General features: G+C 54.8%; 1 protein-coding gene and 1 long non-coding RNA gene across 2 annotated transcripts; both read left to right on the forward strand.

The window, feature by feature from the left end:
- Window positions 1-1,406: 1,406 nt before the first annotated feature.
- On the forward strand, window positions 1,407-19,075 carry LOC118500555. Its single transcript, XR_004903121.1, has 3 exons — window positions 1,407-2,096; window positions 5,935-5,938; window positions 19,064-19,075. It is a non-coding gene; the product is annotated as an uncharacterized LOC118500555 (long non-coding RNA).
- Window positions 5,635-16,186, forward strand: LOC114496890 (antizyme inhibitor 2-like). The gene is made up of 10 exons (XM_036025671.1): window positions 5,635-5,726; window positions 6,616-6,799; window positions 7,306-7,479; window positions 7,961-8,133; window positions 8,726-8,860; window positions 9,497-9,662; window positions 10,171-10,318; window positions 14,430-14,530; window positions 15,424-15,641; window positions 16,120-16,186. Exons 2-10 carry the CDS (start codon window positions 6,662-6,664, stop codon window positions 16,142-16,144), a joined length of 1,278 nt encoding a protein of 425 aa, XP_035881564.1. The 5' UTR covers window positions 5,635-5,726; window positions 6,616-6,661; the 3' UTR covers window positions 16,145-16,186.
- Window positions 19,076-19,426: the final 351 nt, after the last annotated feature.

Raw genomic sequence — 19,426 nt, forward strand, 5'->3', positions numbered from 1 at the left:
TTGTTCAAGTACAGTTTTCTGTCTTTTACTCCCATCCCAGCCCACCCCCCTCTCTCCTTCATTTTAATCTTGGGTAATGTAATTATGATGTGCCTTGGTGTGTTCCTCCTTGGGTCCAACTTCTTTGGAACTCTCTGAGCTCTCTGGACTTCCTAGAAGTCTATTTCCTTTGTCAGATTGGGGAAGTTCTCCTTTATTATTTGTTCATATACCTTTTCCACTTGTTGCTCTTCCTCTTCTCCTTCTGGTGCCCCCATAATTCAGATGTTGGAATGTTTGAAGATGTCCTGGAGGTTCCTAAGCTCTCCTCATTTTTTTTTTTGAATTCTTGTTTCTTCATTCTTTTCTGGTTGGATGTTTCTTTCTTCCTTCTGGTCCACTTCATTGATTTGAGTCCCAGTTTCCTTCCCATCACTATTGGTTCCCTGTACATTTTCCTTTATTTCACTTAGCGTAGCCTTCATTTTTTCATCTAATTTGTGGCCAAGTTCAACCAATTCTGTGAGCATCCTGACCACCAGTGCTTTCAACTGCGCATCTGATAAGTCAGCTATCTCTTCATCACTTAGTTCTGTTTCTGGAGTTTTGATCTGTTCTTTCATTTGGGTCCCTTTTTTTTTTTGTCTTGACGCACCTGTTACATAGTGAGGGGCAGAGCCTTAGGTGTTCACCAGGGCAGGGCAACCCAGTCACTGGGTTGTGACACAGTATGTGGGGGAGGGGTCTAAAAGGGAACAATGGTGATTGCTCTGCTCTTTGCCAGATTTCAGTCACTTCCCGTCTCCCCCAAGCAAACTGGGCCCTTCTGGTGCTGATTCCTGGGTGGGTGGGTTTGTACCCATTCTAGGACCCTGTGGGTCTCTCCAACGAACTCTCCTGTGAGGCTGGGAGTTCCTCCTGGCATCTCAACCCCCACAGGAGTTTTCAATCGGTGTTTTGAGGCTTTATTTTCCTGCACTGGGATCCTGGGTTGAGCAGCCTGTCTTGCTTCCCAGTTTTGCCTGGTTTCTCTGTGCATGAATGTGGGACCACCTGGTCTGCCAGCCACCACTTTGCCTCAACCCCTCTCTGCCTGGCCACCCGTCTCTGCCCCTCCTACCAGTCTGGATGCATGTGTCTACTTTAACTCCTTGGTTGTCGGACTTCCATACAGTTCAATTTTCTGTCAGTACTGGTTGTTTTTTGTTTCTAAATTATTGTTGTCCTTATTTTGGTTATGCGAGGAGGCACGATGTATCTACCAATGCCTCCGTCTTGGCTGGAAGTCCGCCTTATTATTATTAAAGATTTTATTTATTTATTTTTAGAGAGAGGAAAAGGACGGGAGAAAGAGAGGGGGAGGAAATATCAATGTGTGGTTGTCTCTTATGCACTCCTTACTGGGGACCTGGCCCACAAGCCAGGCACGTGCCCTGACTGGGAATCAAACCAGCAATCTTTTGGTTTGCAGGCTTGCTCTCATTCCACTGAGCTACAATGGCCAGGGCTGAATTTTTTTATTAATTCCATGATTGATGGACTTTTGGATTGTGCCCACTTTGGGGATATGGTAAATAAAGTTGCTATGAACATTTGCACCTGTCTTTGGTGGACATATTTCTGTTGGGTCTTTCTTACTTCTCTTGGGTATACGAGGTCTGTCCAGGACGTATTCAGCCACGTAATATGAAAAATAGAGACACTGAAGAAGATACATAGAACAATGACGCCTCAGTCTCCTTCAAAGTCAGCACCTTGGGACCTCACACAGTTCTCCCAACTGCAGCACGATGTTCCTTCTGCTCTGGTAGCAGAAGACGCGGGATGAATTTTGCCACGACATGTTTCATGCCAAGATCCTGCCTCAAAATCTCAGGCACAGCAGACTTTGGAGTCCCCAGATCAGCTCCTAGTTCTTGGGCTGTCAGTTGCCGATATTTGTGGATGGCAGCCAGTATACATTCAACATTCTCAGGCATTTTGCTTGTCACAGGCCTTCCAGAATATGGATCACTTTCAACAGATTCTTGACCACAGTTGAAGCATTTGCGCCACACTTGTATTTGCCCTGCACTCATTGCATTATCTCCAAAAGCCTTCTAAATCATCCAAGTAGTGTCCTCGGAGGAATGCTTAAGCATAACACAAAATTTGATGTGGATTCATTGCTCTACTCACTCAGTCATTTTGAATGTGACGGCCACACAGCACACATGCTCACTCAATGACATCTACCGTCCCCCACTGACTAGCACAGTGAAGTCATCACTGTTCATACCTGTACATTCCAGTCCACTCTCCTTGGCTGCCAGGTTACACTGATGTCGTGCAAGCCGTTCTCGTTATTGATAATAGTGGCTGGACTTCTTCCGGACAGAACTTCAAGACTCAGAAGTGGAATTGCTGAGCATAGGTTAAGGATATGTTCCGCTTTAGTAAATATTGCCAAAGAGGTTCCCCAAGTGGCCTTACCACTTACACCGCCAGCAGAAGGGATGGGGATTCCAGCTGCTCTGCTTCCGCCAACACACTCGGCATTGCCCACCTCTTTACCGTTCCCCGTGCTGGTGAGGGTGCGCGGTGTCTCACTGTGGTTTTATTGTGCATTTCTCTGATGACTAATGACGTTGAGTATATTTTCATGTGCTTGTTGACCATTTGATGTCGTGTGTGTTTGTGTGCATGCAAAGTAAGGTGTGGCAACTTGTATTCTTAAAGTTTGATTTTAGTTTTAGTTATTGGCTTCTTTATCTCTTCAGTGGCAAGAGATGACAGATTCTTCATAGTTCAGCCGTAGAAAGTTCCTGATTCTTTGGCTCTATCTTGTGCCAATAACATATGGCTCTGAGCTTACCTTTTTATGTCTCTAAATCCTGCAGGACAGTTAGCAGTCGCTCTGCCCCCAGTCCTTGCCTTTCGTGCCATGCTATGGCAGCAAACATTTGGTCTCAAAAGCCTTCCTTCCGATGAGAAGTTCATTCGAGATGAGAACATGCAAGAACTTTATTAACTACTATTTCACCACTACCCACACGCCTGCTACAGTCACTTTTATAGTATCAGCTGGTGCTCATGCCTTCAGATGACTCCGATGGAGCCCGGGCCACCTTCTCACACATGCTGGCTGCAAAGCAGTCTGGGAAGGCTGGTGTGTTGCTTCCACGCCGTGGCAGGGGCTGGGGGGAGGGACTTAGAGGAGGGGTGTTCAGAGATGCTAGGTATCCATAACATATGACACATATTTCCTATAAGTCTGCATTTTAGTTTTTAAGACAAAATGTTTAAAAATCCCTGGTTTAAGACAAAAGTTTAAAAATCTAAGTCCCTTATAATGCCCTTATTATCAGGAACTAGTTTAATGAGTTCTTAACCAGTGACATGACGGTATTAGATATGGGCTCTACACACATTATCTCATTCATTCTCCACGATCCTTTTAAGTAGATTCTATTATTACCTGCCTCTCAGCATTGTGATTTCATTACCTGTAAGATACTTTAACTACACCCACAGGTTTTGTGAGTGTTTTGATACCTAGCATGGTACTTGGTAGTGAGTAAGCATTCAATAATGACACTGTATTCATCACCACCCTAACCGATATCCCTCCTAAGCTAATTTGTACCCCCAAATGCCTTTTTGAATTCAAGGGACACAGTGTCTTCTTCCTCAAGCTGCCCCAGGGTGGAAGGGCTGAGCACCTGGGCTCTGTCCCTGAAACTTTTAGGCCCTCCCCACCCTGGCCTGGGCAGGCCCAGAGACTCCGCCTGCAGTTTTCTGACACCCCCTCCCCAGGCAAGGCCAGGACAGCTGGGGGCCCACAGGGAGGGGGCCAGCCTGAAGGCGGAGGGCTTCCCGGTTTGGTAAAGGCAGTTAGGAGGGGTCAGCAGGTAACAGGGTGACCCCTGACAGCTGGCACAGAGAAGGAGTGACTATAAGAGGGGAGCACAGGTGGGGGGAGGGGCACAGGAAGAGGGGAGGGTGCAGCCCAGCCCCACGGACTAATAGGGTACAGGTGACTTTCCCATTTGGGAGGCTTCTAATGAAATACTTAAACCCATAGAAATATTTAAACTTCCATATGGGGAAAGGCCAATCCCTGCTCCAGGACAGCAGGACCAGAACCAGAACTGACTCAGGATCTGCCGTGTGCTGGGGTGGGCAACGGCCAGGCCCACCACCGACTTGCTGGAGGAGCCGCAGCCCTGTTCTCCTCTCCGCACCTGTCAGCTCTCCCGTCTGCTGGGTGGGAGGGGAGGATGAGCAGGAGTCCAGGTGCCTTCTGGCTCGGATAAGGCTCTGACGGTCACACATCCGCGGAGTCTGAGCCTCCCCTGTGTGCCCATCGTTGTGGGAAGCCCTGGGGTAGGTGACTTGCCCTGGCTTGGGGCTTCAGGGGGTGGGGTCTGGTTGGGACCCCACTGCTGCTGGGTGCACGGATTTGCCTGGACTCAAGAAGTTGGGGTCAGACACGGGGCCCCGCAGCTTCTTGGGGCAGGGCCGGTTGGCAGCAGCTCCCCCGCTGGGCCAGTGACTCAGCCGAAGCTTCTTGTCCACCCTTAATCCCGACACCGTGCTTGTCCTGGGGCTAGTGTAGCAATTCCTTGCAGGCTGCCTGTCTAACGTAGAATCAATCATTCCGTCCTGACTCCCACAGACCGTGCGCCTGGCCCTGGTAGAGCCTCCCTGATCACCACCGCTGTTGCGAGGACAAACTGAGTTGCCCACGTGAAGCACAGAGCATCGTGCCTGCGCTTACTCAGGGCTCGGTCACGGCGGCTGCCGCTGTCTCCGTGTGACTGCTAGCACATGCTGGCCCGTGGCTAAGTTCTTCACAGGTGCTATCTTGTTTCATCTTATGTTGTCCTCACCACCACCTGTGAGGTGTTGTGGACGCTGTCCCCATCTGGCAGATGATGAAATGGAGGCCCAGGAGACCATCTACCCAAAATCTTACACACCTACGAGACAGAGCTAGAGAAGTCAGGCTGCGTGAACCACCGTGGACAGGTGTTGGCGTGGGTCCATGACAGTCGTGGACTTTACCATTTTGTTTGGGATCGTAGACCGGAAGGCCTTCCCTTGCTCATGCTTCCCCCCTCCCATCATTCTCAGATGGGATTTATGAGGCCCCCGAAGGTTACGGGATTTGCACCAGGTTTCTCGAGCCCCTCCCTCCAATCCAGGCCCTTCCTGCTGCCACTCCCTTTCAAGCCCCCAGAGCCTGAGGATGGTGGTGGGTGCAACACTGGCCCCTGCTGGGAGGGGATCAGGCTGGAGGCCCCAGGCAGGAAGACACGGGGCAGGGCTGACCGAGAAGCAGGGCCAGGACAGCCGCACATGCCTGCTGATCTCCCTTCCAGAAACAGGAACAGGAGGCTCTGGGTGGGGTTCGAGCCTACAGTAGCCACAGTGTCGCCACAGTGTCACCCCAGAGGTGGGGTGCCCCGAGGTGGTGGCTTGATCCTGGATGGGCCAGCAGGTCATAGGGGATGGCCTCCCCTGTGGGGAGGGATGGTGGGGGGTGTTACTGAGCACCAAGTGATGACGCAAAAGGCTCACTTTCCCAATCAGAGAAACTCCCAGCCAGGCATTAAAAGTGCGGTGGAGGCAGAGACACGCCACAGGGGACACCATCTCCTGCTCGGGGCGGCTGCAGTCGGAGGTTGGGTTCCACTCACAGCTCCACTCCTGCTTTGCGGAACTGTCTGAAGATCTGTGAGCCCCAGGGCTGTTATATCTTTGAGGTGAGATGGGTGGGTGACAGGGTTTCTGGTGTCCCTCTACTCTGGTTGTGGCTGGTGTTCTCTTACAACAGGAGTCTGACTTCACCCTTGGGCCTACTGTGTGGGCCACCAAGGGCCTGGGAGGTTTGGGCTGAGCGGTCAGGGTTGACCAAGGTTTGGGGGAGCAAACTCCAGAGGTCCTTTCTCTGGGCCTGAGATCTGGGCTGAGTTCTGTTCTAACACAGGGGTTCACTGGAAGCCCAGGATGCCATAGGTCCCGGCGTTCTGAGCTGTGCCTGTGGAAGCAGGTCACCATCGGCACCAGGTAGCCTGGGTGTGGAGTGGAGGCCACGGACGCCCCCAGCTGCTGAAGCAGAAGGACTCCGGCGGCAGGCTGCCCTCACTTCAGTCTCAGGGATGGGGGCCAGCCTTGCTTAGGTCCAGCGGCTGCTCTACAGAGCCCAGGCACCAGTTCTAGCTCTGCCACCAACCCCTTGGCGACCTTGGGCAAGTCTTTCTTCTCTCTGGGTCATTTGTCCCCGTGAGAAAAGGGGGATGTTGGATTAGATTATCCCCCAGATCCCAGCCAGCCCTCTGATGTAAAGATCTTGCACTCTGCCCTCAAGGGCCACTTTTCTCATCTGTCAATGGGCACGCGTGCGTGAAGCAGCCTGGAAAAGGATGTGAACCATCTATTATGTGTGCACCTTTTGAGCATCTTGCTTGGTCCCGCGTTAGGTCGCTGATGCTGGCTGGCCCAGGCGGCCCATCCTACAGACGGGAAGGTTTGCGAGGGCTCTATAGGGCTCTAGGTGGCCAAATGGACTTACTGGCCTGGGAACACTGGCTCGGGGGACAGCGAGGAAATGGGGGAGGGGGTGTGCTGGTCCTCAAGGCAAGTCCTTTCCAGAAAGCTGGTACTGCGCCTGGCAGAGGGCTCTGGTGGAGTGTCCGAGATGAGTGCCCTGCCCGTGGACCCGCAGGAGAGTGCAGGGCCTGCCGGAAGCACCTGGCCGACAGAGATCATCCAGCTGGGGCCTGGGGAGTCCGCCCGGGAGGTGGTCTGCAAGAAGATCCGGGAGCTCTCCGATTCGGTATGGAGTGCAGGGGAGGGGAGGGGAGTGGAGGGCCGGGGAGGGAAGGGGGTGGGGCAGTAGAGAGTGGAGAGGGTGTGTCTCAGTGGCCACTTACGTGAACACAAAGTAAGGCCTTCTGTTTGTGGTGTTATAAGTCAGCTTGCTAGGTCCTACTCCAAGGCTCCGTTCTCTGGGAATCGTGGAACAGTTCTTACGTCCCGTTCTAGGCCCCAGTCGCCACTTAGGGTTTCACCCCATGCCAGGCTACCCGGAGGAGGGTGGACGCTGTCCTGGCCGCCGTTTCGGTCCACAAAGATTGTTGCCCGCTGGTCTCCCTGTTGTCAGAAGATTAGGGCTCACACCCTACCTTTGCCATGTACCTGAAGAAATGAATCATATTTCAGAACCCTAGCTTCCTTTTTCCTACACTGGCAATAATAGCGCTTACCGCGGGGGGACTCTGTGAGGATTCAGTGAGATGACGCAGTGCCCAGCCTTCCCTCCTTCTCTCCCTGCCTCGGCAGCACCACAGGGACCCCTTCATGGTGGCCGACCTGGGTGTGCTGGCCGGCCGCCATCAGACCTTCTGCCAGGCCCTGCCGAGGGTCTTGCCCTTCTACGCCATGAAGTGCAACAGCAGCCCCTGGGTGCTGCGCGTCCTGGCTGCCCTGGGCACCGGCTTCGACTGTGCCAGCCAGGTGAGCCTGGGCCCACTGCCACTAGCCTCATTCAAAGGCCTGATGCTTCTTGGGGGGAAGAAAGGCCGATTGCCAGGGGTCCTGGAGTGGAGACCACTGCCCCGAAACCATGGTAGATGTGCATGGTGCTCAGTTGTTGGCAAAAGAATAAATGAATGAACTAACAGTGGTCAACCGTCCACGGGTCTAGGTGGCATGGGCAGTCAGTGTGAGCTCGTGAGTGGAAGGAACACGTGTTTTCAGCTACAGACCCCACTGGTCCAGTCGTTTCACCTGCACCTCAGTTTCTTTGTCTCTAAAAGGGGTCAACTCGATGTTCCTTAGAGCTGTCTAGAAGCTTAAATAGCACAGGGTGTGCCCAGCGCTGTGCCAGGGGCATAGCAGGGGCTCCGTCAAAGACCGCCCCTCATGCCTCGGCTCCTGTATGCAAAGTACGGGGGAGCAGGAAGGCAGTGGCTCACTGTGGCTGTCGCCGTGCCAGGTGGAGCTGGAGCAGGTTCTGGGCCTGGGTGTGGCCCCCTCACGCATCATCTACGCCAACCCCTGCAAGTCCATCTCCAGCCTCCAGTATGCTGCCTGCCACGGGGTGCAGCTCCTGACCTTCGACAGTGAGGAGGAGCTGGCCAAGGTGGCCCAGCACCACCCCGGGGCCAGGTGAGACCGGCAGGGTCGCCACAGGCAGGAGGGGATAGGTGGAGCAAGGGACAGCAAGCCTGGGGCTCTGGCAACTGACCTGGCCTCACCAACGAGATGAAGGCCGTTAGGGGCAGTGGCCAGGAGAGGCCCAAGTGGCGAAGTACCGGAATTTGGGTTAGGTGGCCAATGCCTTCCCTGCTGCCCATTGGTGTCAAGTAAACATGGCCTGTGTCTGCACAGACACTGAGCGGAGCCTGGCGTTAGGAGGTCTGGGGTCAGGCAACCTCATTGGAGAGGCCGGGGGCAGGGAGACCGGGGCTCACGTTTCTGACCTGTCTGTCACTTCGGCATGTCCTTGGGGAAGCTGTCTAACATTTCCGATCCCCTAACAGCAGATCCGCCGAAGGGATGCTCATAATTACATCATTTTCCTGCTCCTTCTTGTGTGGGCTGAAGTCTCTAAGTAGTGGTGTGTTTCCTCCTTGGGGTCGGCGGCTGGAGTGTCCAGAGGAACTAGACAGGGGTGGGTGGGAGGGTGGAGGGCGTTTGGTTGGGGGACAGCAAAGCACCCAGGCTTCGGGGCTCATGTCTAAGAATGCCCCTCTCCCAGGCTGGTCCTCCGGCTCTGGACTGAGGACAGCAGCAGCATCTTCCCTCTGAGCACCAAGTTTGGGGCCAGGCTGGACATGTGTGAACATTTGCTCAAGGTGGCCCGAGACCTGGGGTTGGCTGTGGTCGGAGCCAGGTAAGAGCACTGGCCTTCTCCGCCTGGGAGGCGGGTCTTGGTCTGCACTGCACCTCCTGTCCACGCCTTTGACTCACTCTGGGCCCTCGGCCAGCGAGGCCTCTCTGACCAGGCCTCCTGTTGCTTCTGTTGCTTCCTCCTGTGTCCTCAGCAAAGGAGGGGGCCGTCACCTGCTATGAGGGTGGGGCGGGTGAGCCCTGCTGGCTGTGGGTGCAAAATTTAATGGGATGCAAAAGAACTTCACACTCAAGGTGAATAACATTTTAATACAGTATTTTGAAAAGATTAATGCAGAAAAAGCCCATGATGAGAGAATGTCATGATTTTTAATTAAGGCAGGGATCCCCAGCCTTAAGGCTTTGGGAGGGGGCAGCTAAGAGTGGTGACCACCGCACAGGCACAAGAGCCCCAACTCAAGAACTGTCGTGTGGGGGTGTCGCTGGGGCCCCACGTGCGTAGCCACGGTTGCAGTTTCCTTGGGTGTCCACGAGCTCCAGGGCAGTCACTGGTGTCGCAGCCTCCCTACCCGTGCAGGCTCCTCACTGTCCCCGTGTGGGTGTTCCTGAATGCGCGTCCCTCCCTCCTGACCTTGCGTCTCCTTGTGTGTTTCCCACCGCTCACTCGACATGTGTTCAGCTTCCACGTGGGCTCAAGCTGCCAGAACGCCCTTGTCTTCGAAAAGGCCATTGCCGACTGCCGGCGCATCTTCGAGATGGGCCGTGGGGTCGGGCACGAAATGAACCTCTTGGATATTGGAGGGGGGTTCCCAGGAGCAGAGGGCTTGGAGCCTGTGTTTGAGGAGGTAAGAGGGGAGGAGGAGAGGGAGTCTAGGGACAGAGTGGGGTTTGTGTACAGGGAGCTCTTGTAACCGAGTCGTGTGCCTGCAGGTAGCTGGGGCTGGTTTTGCTGAGCGGTCTCTCACTCTGTACAGGGCCTGTGCGCACATATGGGCATGGGGGGGGGGGGCGGGCGTGGTGGCTCTGTGCCTTTCCCTAGACCTGCTGGTTACTGTCTTCGCTAGAGCCGCCCTCAGAGAGACGTTCACTCACTGTGGCCCCCACGCCCAGGGCACAGTCCCTCTTGCCGACCATGTGTTGATGTGGACGGCTCCAAGTTCAAACTCCCAGGGCACTGCAGCCCACGCACTTGCCGTGTGCCCTCGGGCAGCATCCCTCTGGGCTGCCCTTTCCACCTGTTTCCCTCCAGTAAAATGGGGGTGATGGTACCTTCCCACAGGAGTGCCAGGAGATGAGGCGGGTAAAGAACCTGCATAGGAACCGGCCTCACACAGTCTGGGTCTGTCTCTGTAGATGGCGGGAGTGATCCGTGCCGCCCTGGCCCGGGACTTCCCCGAGGGGACCGGCGTTGAGGTCATCGCGGAGCCCGGCCGCTTCTACGCAGCGTCTGTGTGCACGGCAGCAGTCAACATCGTCGGCAAGAAGGCCGTGCTGGAGGCCGGTGGGCGGGGCCGGGCCAGGGCGGGGAGGGCCCTGTCCAGGGTTCCCAGGCCCCAGGGTGGAGCGTGGGCAGAGGGTCCGGATCCCACCCCTGGGCTCCTCACTGGCGGAGAAACAAGCTTCGAATTCGCTACAGACAAGAACTGGTCATTGCTAGTATTTTGTTGTTCTCAGACCAGAAGGGGGACAATGAGGGACAAAGACTTCACAACTGGAGTGTGAAGGGGGAGTCTCGGGCACAGCTCACAGGGGCACAGATGCCACTGCGCAGGCGTGAGCCCGGATTTCCCCAGGCTCGCATTTCTAACAGCAGTAACCTTTCTTTAAAGATGTTTTGTATGTATGCATGTATGTATATGGAAGGGTGAAAGGAAGAGAGAGAGAGAAACATCAATGTGTGGTTGCCCCTCATGCGCCCCCTACTGGGTACCTGGCCCACAACCCAGGCATGTGCCTGGGAATGGAACCGGCAGCGACCCTTTGCTTCACAATCCGGTGCTCAGTCCACTGAGCCACGCCAGCCAGGGCAGGAGCAAACTTTTATAACCAAAAATGTAGTGGGCAGATACTAACCGTACAACAGATGTATGAAGGCGTTATTGTCTGTGTCATGGCCTGGAGGTTAAGGGGGACACTTGTAGGTAACAGGAAACATTTTGACCATCGAGGTGAGCCATGGCAGGAGAGTATGTTGGTTGTGTGCTGTCGTGCTGTTGTGCTGTGGGGGCTGCGGGTCTCACCAAGGGAGCCAGCCAGAAACTCCAGGCCGTGGTGAGATGGAAAACACGGAGAGACCCGCCCTCTGGGTTAGCGCTCTTTACTCTTTGCAGCTTTGTGATGACAGACATGTAAGGACTTCCGAATCCTTTCAATCTGCTTCCTTGTCCTTTTGACAAGTGCCCGTCCCATACCTTTCTAATCCTAAAGGCACGTGGGCTCACGAATGTCCTTTCCTCACAAAGCGTCCCACTGGAGAGTATTGTGATGTGGGCCATAGGATTTCAGTCATCACTTAACAAAAGTCTAATTCATAGGTGTTTGGGCCTTATCATTTTTATTTTCATAATAACAAGAGCTGCCTATGATGAAGGATCTATTGGGTGAGAAATTACTATCTAACGCCCTTTCCGCTCAGCAATCTTGGAGGGGTCTGTGCCGTGCCCATTTCAGGGGCGGAGATTCTGACGCTGGGGGGGAGGCAGTGACTTGTTCGAGGCAGCAGCGCCGGCTGGTGGCGCCACTGAGCGCAGGTCGGTTTGACTGCAGGGCTGGTGCCCTCATGTCGGCTGACGTGCCAGGCGGAGCTGAGCGCCCAGCCTCGGCCGGTGTGACTAACACCCACGGCCAGCTGGCTGAGGGACAACGGGGGCTGGGGGCGCAAGAAGCAGGACCAGTGACAGCTGTTGAGAGAGCCGAGGACGGGGGTGACCAGCACCAGGGAGAGGATGGTGCGGGGAGACCCAAGAAGAGAAGATGAATATTCAGAACGATCTGGGCATCTAAATGGAAACTCCTTTGTAGGTATCTCTCTCCTTTTCTCCTGCTGCTTTTAAGATTCTCTCCTTCTCTTTCATCTTGGGTAATGTAATTATGATGTGCCTTGGTGTGTGCTTCCTTGGGTCTAACTTTTTGGGGACTCTCTGAGCTCCCTGGACTTCCTAGAAGTCTGTTTCCTTGGTCAGATTGGGGAAGTTTTCCTTCATTATTTTTTCAAATAAGTTTTCAATTTCTTGCTCTTCCTCTTCCCCTTCTGGCACCTCTATGATTTGGATGTTGAAACATCTAAAGTTGTCCTGGAGGTTCCTAAGCCTCTCCTCATTTTTCTGAATTCTTGTTTCTTCATTCTTTTCTGGTTGAATGTTTATTTCTTCCTTTTGTTCCAAATCATTGGTTTGAGCCCTGGTTCCCTTCCCTTCGCTGTTGCTTCCCTGTATACTTTTTTTTATTTCACTTTGCAATGCCTTCACTTTTCCCTCTATTCTGCGACCATACTCAACCATTTCTGTGAGCATCCTGATTACTAGTGTTTTGAACTCTGCATCTGATAGGTTGGCCATTTCTTCATCACTTAGTTCTGTTTTTGGAGCTTTGATCTGTTCTTTCATTTGTGCCATATATTTTGGTCTTGGCGCACTTGTTCTGTAGTAAGGTGTGGAGCCTTAGGTATTCACCAGGGTGGGGCAAACCATGTGGCTACATTGTGGGTCTATAAGTGGGGGATGGGCCCAAGAGGGAACGGTGCTGTTTGCTCAGCTCTTGGCAGACATTCATTCACTTCCCCTGCTACCCACAAGCAAACTGGGCCCTTCTAGTGCTGTTTCTCGGGTGGGTGGGTTTGTGTACGTTCTATGTACCTGGTGGGTCTCTCCAATGAACTCTCCTGTGAGGCTGGGAGTTTCTCCTGCTGCCATAACCTCCACTGGTTTTTGCAGTCAGAGGTTTTGAGGCTTTATTTCCCCACACTGGAACCCTGGGTTGCATAAGCTGTCTCACTCCCCAGTTGTTCCTCCCAGTTAATCCGCATGTGATTGTGGGACCACCCCGATCACCAGCCGCTGCCTTGCCGCATGTCCTCTCTGCCCTGGCTGCCCGTCTCTGCCCCTCCCACTGGTCTGGATGAATATTTCTTCTTTAACTCTTTGTTGCCGGATTTCCATACAGTTCGGTTTTCTGGCAGTTCTGGTTATTTCTTGTTTTTTCAATTTGTTGTTGTCCTTCCGCTGGTTGTGCAAGGAAGCAAAGTGTATCTACTTATGCCTCCGTCTTGGCTGGAAGAAATCAATGTTCTAAGGACAGACTAAGAGTGGTTGTTTAGAAATTGCCTTGGTGGTAGTCTGTGTCCGAAGAACCTGGGGTCGCAGGCAAGCCTCGGCTCAGTGTGCGTCAGGAGTGTGACGGAGCTTGGGAGGAGCCGCCACGCATTCACCGCGGCAGCATCAACAGAGGCAGAGCATTTAGAAGGAAGGAGGTGACACCCATGCTCTATGCTGCTTGTTAGAGTTGGGCACTGTGTTCAGTGCAACTGGATTCACTTTGCTCAGGTCACATGAGACAGGCAGACACAGAAACTACTGCCTTAAAAGAAGATTTCCCTGGGAACAGGAGTTATGGCATGCTACACAGGCCTCATGGGGAAGCACCAGGGTGGGTCAGGAGGCAGGACAAGGGGCTGGGTGGGCGAGAGGCCGCACTGTGGGTTTAAGGAAAGGAATGAGTGAGGCAGGGAAAACCACGTAGGCAGGTTTGGGGTTGGCTGGTTTGAGCAATCATGGTGGGTTCTGGGCCGTAAGGACCGCCGTGGGTGCCTGGTCCCTGGCCCTGGGATAACTAGGGGAGGGTGAGTGTGGTTGACCCCATGAGAGTGCTGTAAAGGGGGTGGTTGGCAGGAACGGACTCTGGATTAGCTGGTTTGCATGTGGAGGGACACCTGCAGGCGTGTCTCTTACTGGGAGGAGCAGAGTGTCCAGGGTCAGCGAGGCCCCAGATGCCAGAGCATCAGGATGAAGAAAACAAACAATATGGGTAACCAGGCAGCCCTTTGAGGAAAAAAACGGATAAATTAGCACATCTCTAAGGGGCACCCATAATGGAAATATACCACAAAAAGGCATTTTGCTCCTGATTTTGCCCTACACAGAACCCAGTCGAAAGTGAGGACAGAGGACCTGGGACTAGACCAGGGACCAATTCCCGCCTGCTGAATTCTCCTGTGTGACTTCTGGCAAGACTCAGTTTCCCCACTGATACAGTGGTGTTCATTGTCCTTACTCAGAGTGTGGTTTGGAGGATTAAATAATTTAACACGCGCAGCCAGGCCGGAACAATGCCCAGCTGTAGTTCGTGGCACATTAGCTCTATCAGTAGTGGTAGCTGCCGCAGCGGCAGCACCCCTGTGGGGTGGGGTGGGGTGGGAGGCAGCGAGGCACTGAGAGCCCAGGGACCAGGCCCCAGCCTTGCACAGGATCAGGAAAGGGTCCCAGATCAGGGCACACAGGTTACCTGGTGCCAGGAAGGGTGTCTGGGCTGCTCCCAAGGGTGCTGGGCTCAGTGTTGATGGTCAGTGTTGAGACCCCACTGAGCACTCCTCAGCCCTGCCCTCTCCCCGCTCCCAGGAGGCCGCCGGAAACTGTTGTATTATCTCAACGATGGCCACTACGGCATCTTCCGAGCCTGCATCAGGGAGCCGGTCCCCAGGACACCAATAGTGGTGAAGGTAAGGGGGCCCTTGTGTGGCTCTGGCACCCCTCAGACCCTGAGAGCACCGAGTTCAGCCCGCTTCCCCATGAGGCAGGGATCCCTCTGTGAGGCAGAGAGGCGCAGGGTCTTCATTTACAAATTGCTCTGCAGATGGTCACACCACGTGCTTGTACAAGGTTGTGCATGGGTGTGCCTGTTTGCATTTGCATGTATATCTCTTTTGTGTGTGAGCACGCTGATTTGCACCTGTGCAGGTGGGTGTGGGGACAGGTACATGGTTCTATGCAGGTGTGCGTGCCAACTGTTTGCCTCTGGGCTCCCGTGTGATCTCTCCGTACCCACTCTGTGCGTGGGTGTTTAGCAGCATCCTGGGATGTAGGAGATGCAGAAGACCTGGGAAACAGAGATTCTCCAACAGTGCTTCCCAGTAGATTCATCTGGGAAGTCTTCAAAGACCCTGAGCCTAGGCCATGCCCCGGACCGTCAACACCTCACATTCTCATGGGTTGGGACGTGACATCAGTCCTGTGTTAAAACTCCTCCAGTGTGACTCCAGCGTGCAGCTGAGTTTGGGGCCCAGTGTTTGGAGTGATTGTTGACTAAAATCTTTCAGTTTTATAGATGGGAAGCTGAGGCCCCGTCTGTGTCTGCCATGTAACTTGGCAAGGCTAGAATGTGTCACTCGAAGGGATGTCACGAACAAGCTCCATGAGGGAGGGAAGGGTCAAGAACAGAGGCTGGCTCGCAGGGACTGCTCACTAGTTGTTGGGATGGTGACTGACAGCGTCCTTGCTGGTGCCTTCCCACTTCTGCCTTGGGGTGCTCTGCTGGCCTAGGGCATGCTCTTGGAGGATGGGCTGGGGGGAGGAGCTCTCCGTTCTCTGGTCCCCCATCCACGTGTCCCTGCAGGAGCTCGGCTCGAAGCCGCCCCTCTTCCCCTGCATCCTCTATGGCCCCACGTGCGATGCCTTTGACAAGCTCTCCAAGCAGGAGGTGCAGCTGCCCGAACTGGATGTGGGCGACTGGCTCATCTTCCCCTCCATGGGCGCCTACACTTGGGTCATGAGCTCTACCTTCAATGGCTTCCTGCCCGCCTCCATCTGCTACGCCATGGGACCCGAGTTCAGGTGTCTGGGCGCAGGGGGAAGGAGGCTCTCACCAGGACCTGAGCTGGGCGCGGGGATCTGGTGGCTGTGCTCTGGGTTCCCAGGTCCACGAAATACCTGGCTCCCCCCACTGGCCCCAGTAAAGGCCTGACTGACACTGACACTGACTATGGGGCTGACCCCGTTACACCCACCACCCAGATAAGTCCACGGCAGCCCACCTGGGTGGCTCTGACAGCTCTGAAGAAGAGGCCCCTCTGTGCCCGGAGCAGGCAGAGCTATGGCTCAGCTCTTGGCCACGCCCCTGCTCTGCTCTGGCGTTTGTGGCTGTTCCCCAGTTCCCTCCTCAGGCGTCCCTTCCCTACCAGCCTCAGACTCCCTCACGGCCTCTGCCCAAGGGTCCCTGTCAGCCACCGTAGGGGACCCTACGTAGGCTCACGCCCCCCAGGTTGTGGGGAGGGCTCTAGAACACCCCTTCACTGGTACAACCTTTCCACAGGAGCCTGCTGGAGACAGCACCTTAAACTGGGACGTGGCGGAACAGACCTGCTCCAGGTGCACCCGTGTGGGACAGCCTGGGGGTGGGGTGGGGGGTGGGAAGAGTAACATGTGGGGAGCAAAGGTTCGGGTGCTTCTGAAATAATGAGACAATGTTTCAGATTCAAAACGGCTTTTTCTCCCAAAGTCGGTCTGAAGCATAGGCTAGCTCTTCAGGGCAGCCCCCCTCCCTCCCTCGCTGCTCCCACCCCCAGGCCCTGGGGTGGGGGAGAGCTGAGAAACCAGTCTCGTGAGGACACATGCCCTGTGAAGACCGTATCCCAGAATGCCAAGCAACCTGCCTTGGCCACTGCCTTGAGATTTTTTCATCCTTCCTTTTATCCAGTTAGTGACCCTGTGTCATTCCAGAAAGGTTTATGTGAACCAGAGGCCCCCGTTCTAGTGGTACTGGCTTTGAGGTCTGGTCCAGAGCGAATCCAGGCTCTGCCACCAATGGACAGTGTGGGGAAAGCCTCGGTGTCTCCATCAACGGTTGACGGACGCTGTCAGTCAGCCATGAGAATGACCTTGGTGCCGTCCTGGCAGACTGTTGGGGGGCTTCAGTCAGGTCATGAAAATGCTCGTGTCCAGAACCCCGCCTGCCCCAGGCTGGCCTGGCCCTGGGCCCCTCCTGCTCAGAGACCGCCCGCTGACCCCTCAGTCTGAGCATCCTCGGGGAGCATGCGTCACATCTGGCCACGCAGCTAACAGGCCAGGCGTGTGGGTGTCTGCCCTGGCCTTGGCCTTAGCAAACCCCCAGTTGGGGAGGTGGGAGGATGAGGAGTAGAAACACCCAACTCCCAAATGAGGCAGATGCTACTGTGTGTCTGTTGCCCAAGGACACTACACCCACAGAAACGGTGTGTGGGGAATTCTGAGCTGGAGGAAGAGAATGTGCTCTACAGGCAGGGACACTGGCAGAGGGGGGTAGGGACACACTATACCACTAGCCATGTTTCTGCAGCGAGCAGGGGTGGAGCGGGCCCAGCGGCCAAAGCCACTCTCGTCCCGAGTCCCGCGTCCCGCGTCCTTCTCAGACTTCACCGGATTTCACCCGTCCAATCACCTCCTTCTGCAAATGGTCCCCGCCATCCACCAGCCAGCACCCCCAATCTGAATGCTGCCTCCACAACTCAGCCACGATCAGAGGTGTTTCCAGCATCCTCGTGCCGAGAAGGGGTGAGCTCCAGACGCCCCCTGAGGAAGCCAGAGGGCTCCGACGGCCATCGGATCCTGTGTGACTCACTCCTCTGCTCCCGCATCCAGAAACGCTGGGGTGGAAACAACAGCCACTCCTGCCCCCTCAGAGGTCTCTGGAAGCACAAATACGCATGGGCTTTAGGGAAACATAAAGTTATGTTCATATGCAAGAGTCATTGGAGTGTTTTGTTGTGCTCTACGGGTGCTGTCCTGTAGAATTGTCAATACCCATCCATCCCTCTATTCATCAACCTTTCCATCCTTCTGTGATCCGCCCATCCACCCACGCACCCATCCATCCATCCACCGACCCATCAGTTGATCCATTCATCCATTCATCTAACCTTTCTTCCATTCATACGGTCAGATGTGAGAGCCTAGTCTGTGATGGCATTATTCTAGGCAAGGCGACACGCGATGAGTAAGATGTGCAGAGCCCACACTCACGGAGCTTAGCTTCCAGTAGTGAAAATCAGAGCAGAAGTGAACATAAGTGATAAAATAAAGTGGAAGCAACAAGTGTTGTGAAGAAAAACTAAAACACAGCAAGGGGATAGGAAAGAATAGAGGAAGGTGCTATTTTTGGCAGAGGGACGGGGTGGGGCCCTCCCCAAGAAGTTGGGGGGTGAGCAGAGGCTGGAAGGGAGCTGTGTGGTCAGCTGAGGCAGAGTTCCAGCACTGGAAACCGCCGGCCCAAAGGTCAGGGATGGAGAGTGTTTCAGAAAATGCAAGGGCACCACCGTGCGGTGAGCGGCGTGAGGGCGAGGAGGCTTTAGAGATGAGGGAGGAGCGGGTCCGGGGGCTGGTGTTCTCCAGCCTCCCGGTGAGTCAGGGCCTGGACTCTTCCGAGGGAGCAGGAGGGTCTGAAAGGGTTTGAACAGGTGAGTTTGAACAGGTGAGTGAATGAGAGGATGCCCGGAGAACCTGAGGGGCTCCTGCCAGCCCCCGTGAATGCTGGGTGGTCATGGTGTGGGTGGTAAGAGGCTGAGGCTCAAGAAAGGCTATAAGGATTAGGTCAAGTGAATTCGCTGAGGGGGTGGCTGTGGGGTATGGGCGGAGAGGAGTCAGGGACGACTCCAGGGCTTTTGGTCAGAGCAGCCCACAAGTGGGGACGCTGTGGGGGGGAGCAGGTTAGGGGGTTCAAATTGAGAGCTCGGTTTAGACGAGGCAGGTTTGACAAGCCTGTCTGACTGCCAGATGGAGTCAGATGTGAACTCTTCCGGGTTCCAGGGCAAGTGTTGGATAGGAACACGGGGGAGGCATGAACACAGGGGAGAGGCATGAACACGGGGGAGAGGCATGAACATGGAGAGGCATGAACATGGAGAGGCATGATCATGGGGGAGAGGCGTGAACACGGGGGAGAGGCATGATCATTAAGGACAGTTGTGAACATGGGAGAGATGTATGAACATGGGAGGGAGGTGTGAACCTGCGGGTCATCCCACTGGATGGACATTACATTTCCAGGGCTGCCCAGCCCAACCTAGTCAGGGCACGAGAGTCTACAGAAATGATACCACTCACAGAAACTAAGAGAAGAAATGTTTCAGGGAGGAGGAAACCTTCAACTGTGTGTGTGTGTGGAGGTCAAGGTTGAGAACAGAGCTGGGAAAATTGTGGCCACTGGCAATCCTCCCCATGGGGCTTCATTGCGGGGGAGGGCTGCTGGAAGCAGGGTCCGGAGAGGATGGTGGGGAGGGGAGGCGGTGGAGGGTGGGCTCCTCTCCCTGGGAGCTGTGCTGTGGGGGGAACAGGAAATGAGAGGGTGGTGGAAGGTGTTTTTGTAGGGTCACCAGGGTTTGAGAGAAGAAATATTAGGTCTTGTTTGTAGATCATGGGGCTGAGTAACAGAGGAGATAATTACCACGCAGATGAGAGAGGAGAGAGTCCTAAGAGAAAAATCCTTGGGTGAGTGGGAGGGGTCCGTGTCCTGTGTGCGAGGGGAGGCCGTGCCACAGACGGGAGCTGGGGCAGTGCCTGCAGACACTGGGCGGGGGGGAGGGGGGGCGCGGAGGGAGGCAGGGCACACAGGCACAGGCTGGGGGGAGAATGTGGGGTCCTCTCCC

The sequence above is a fragment of the Phyllostomus discolor genome, chromosome 5, assembly GCF_004126475.2.
Source record: "Phyllostomus discolor isolate MPI-MPIP mPhyDis1 chromosome 5, mPhyDis1.pri.v3, whole genome shotgun sequence".
In the NCBI taxonomy this organism is placed as follows: domain Eukaryota; kingdom Metazoa; phylum Chordata; class Mammalia; order Chiroptera; family Phyllostomidae; genus Phyllostomus; species Phyllostomus discolor.

Coding starts and splice junctions, on each gene's coding strand:
- LOC114496890 (XM_036025671.1), top strand. CDS start 6,662: ATGAGTGCCCTGCCCGTGGACCCGCAGGAGAGTGCAGGGCCTGCCGGA. Junction 6,800..7,305: donor TCCGGGAGCTCTCCGATTCG/GTATGGAGTGCA, acceptor CTGCCTCGGCAG/CACCACAGGGACCCCTTCAT. Junction 9,663..10,170: donor TGGAGCCTGTGTTTGAGGAG/GTAAGAGGGGAG, acceptor CTGTCTCTGTAG/ATGGCGGGAGTGATCCGTGC.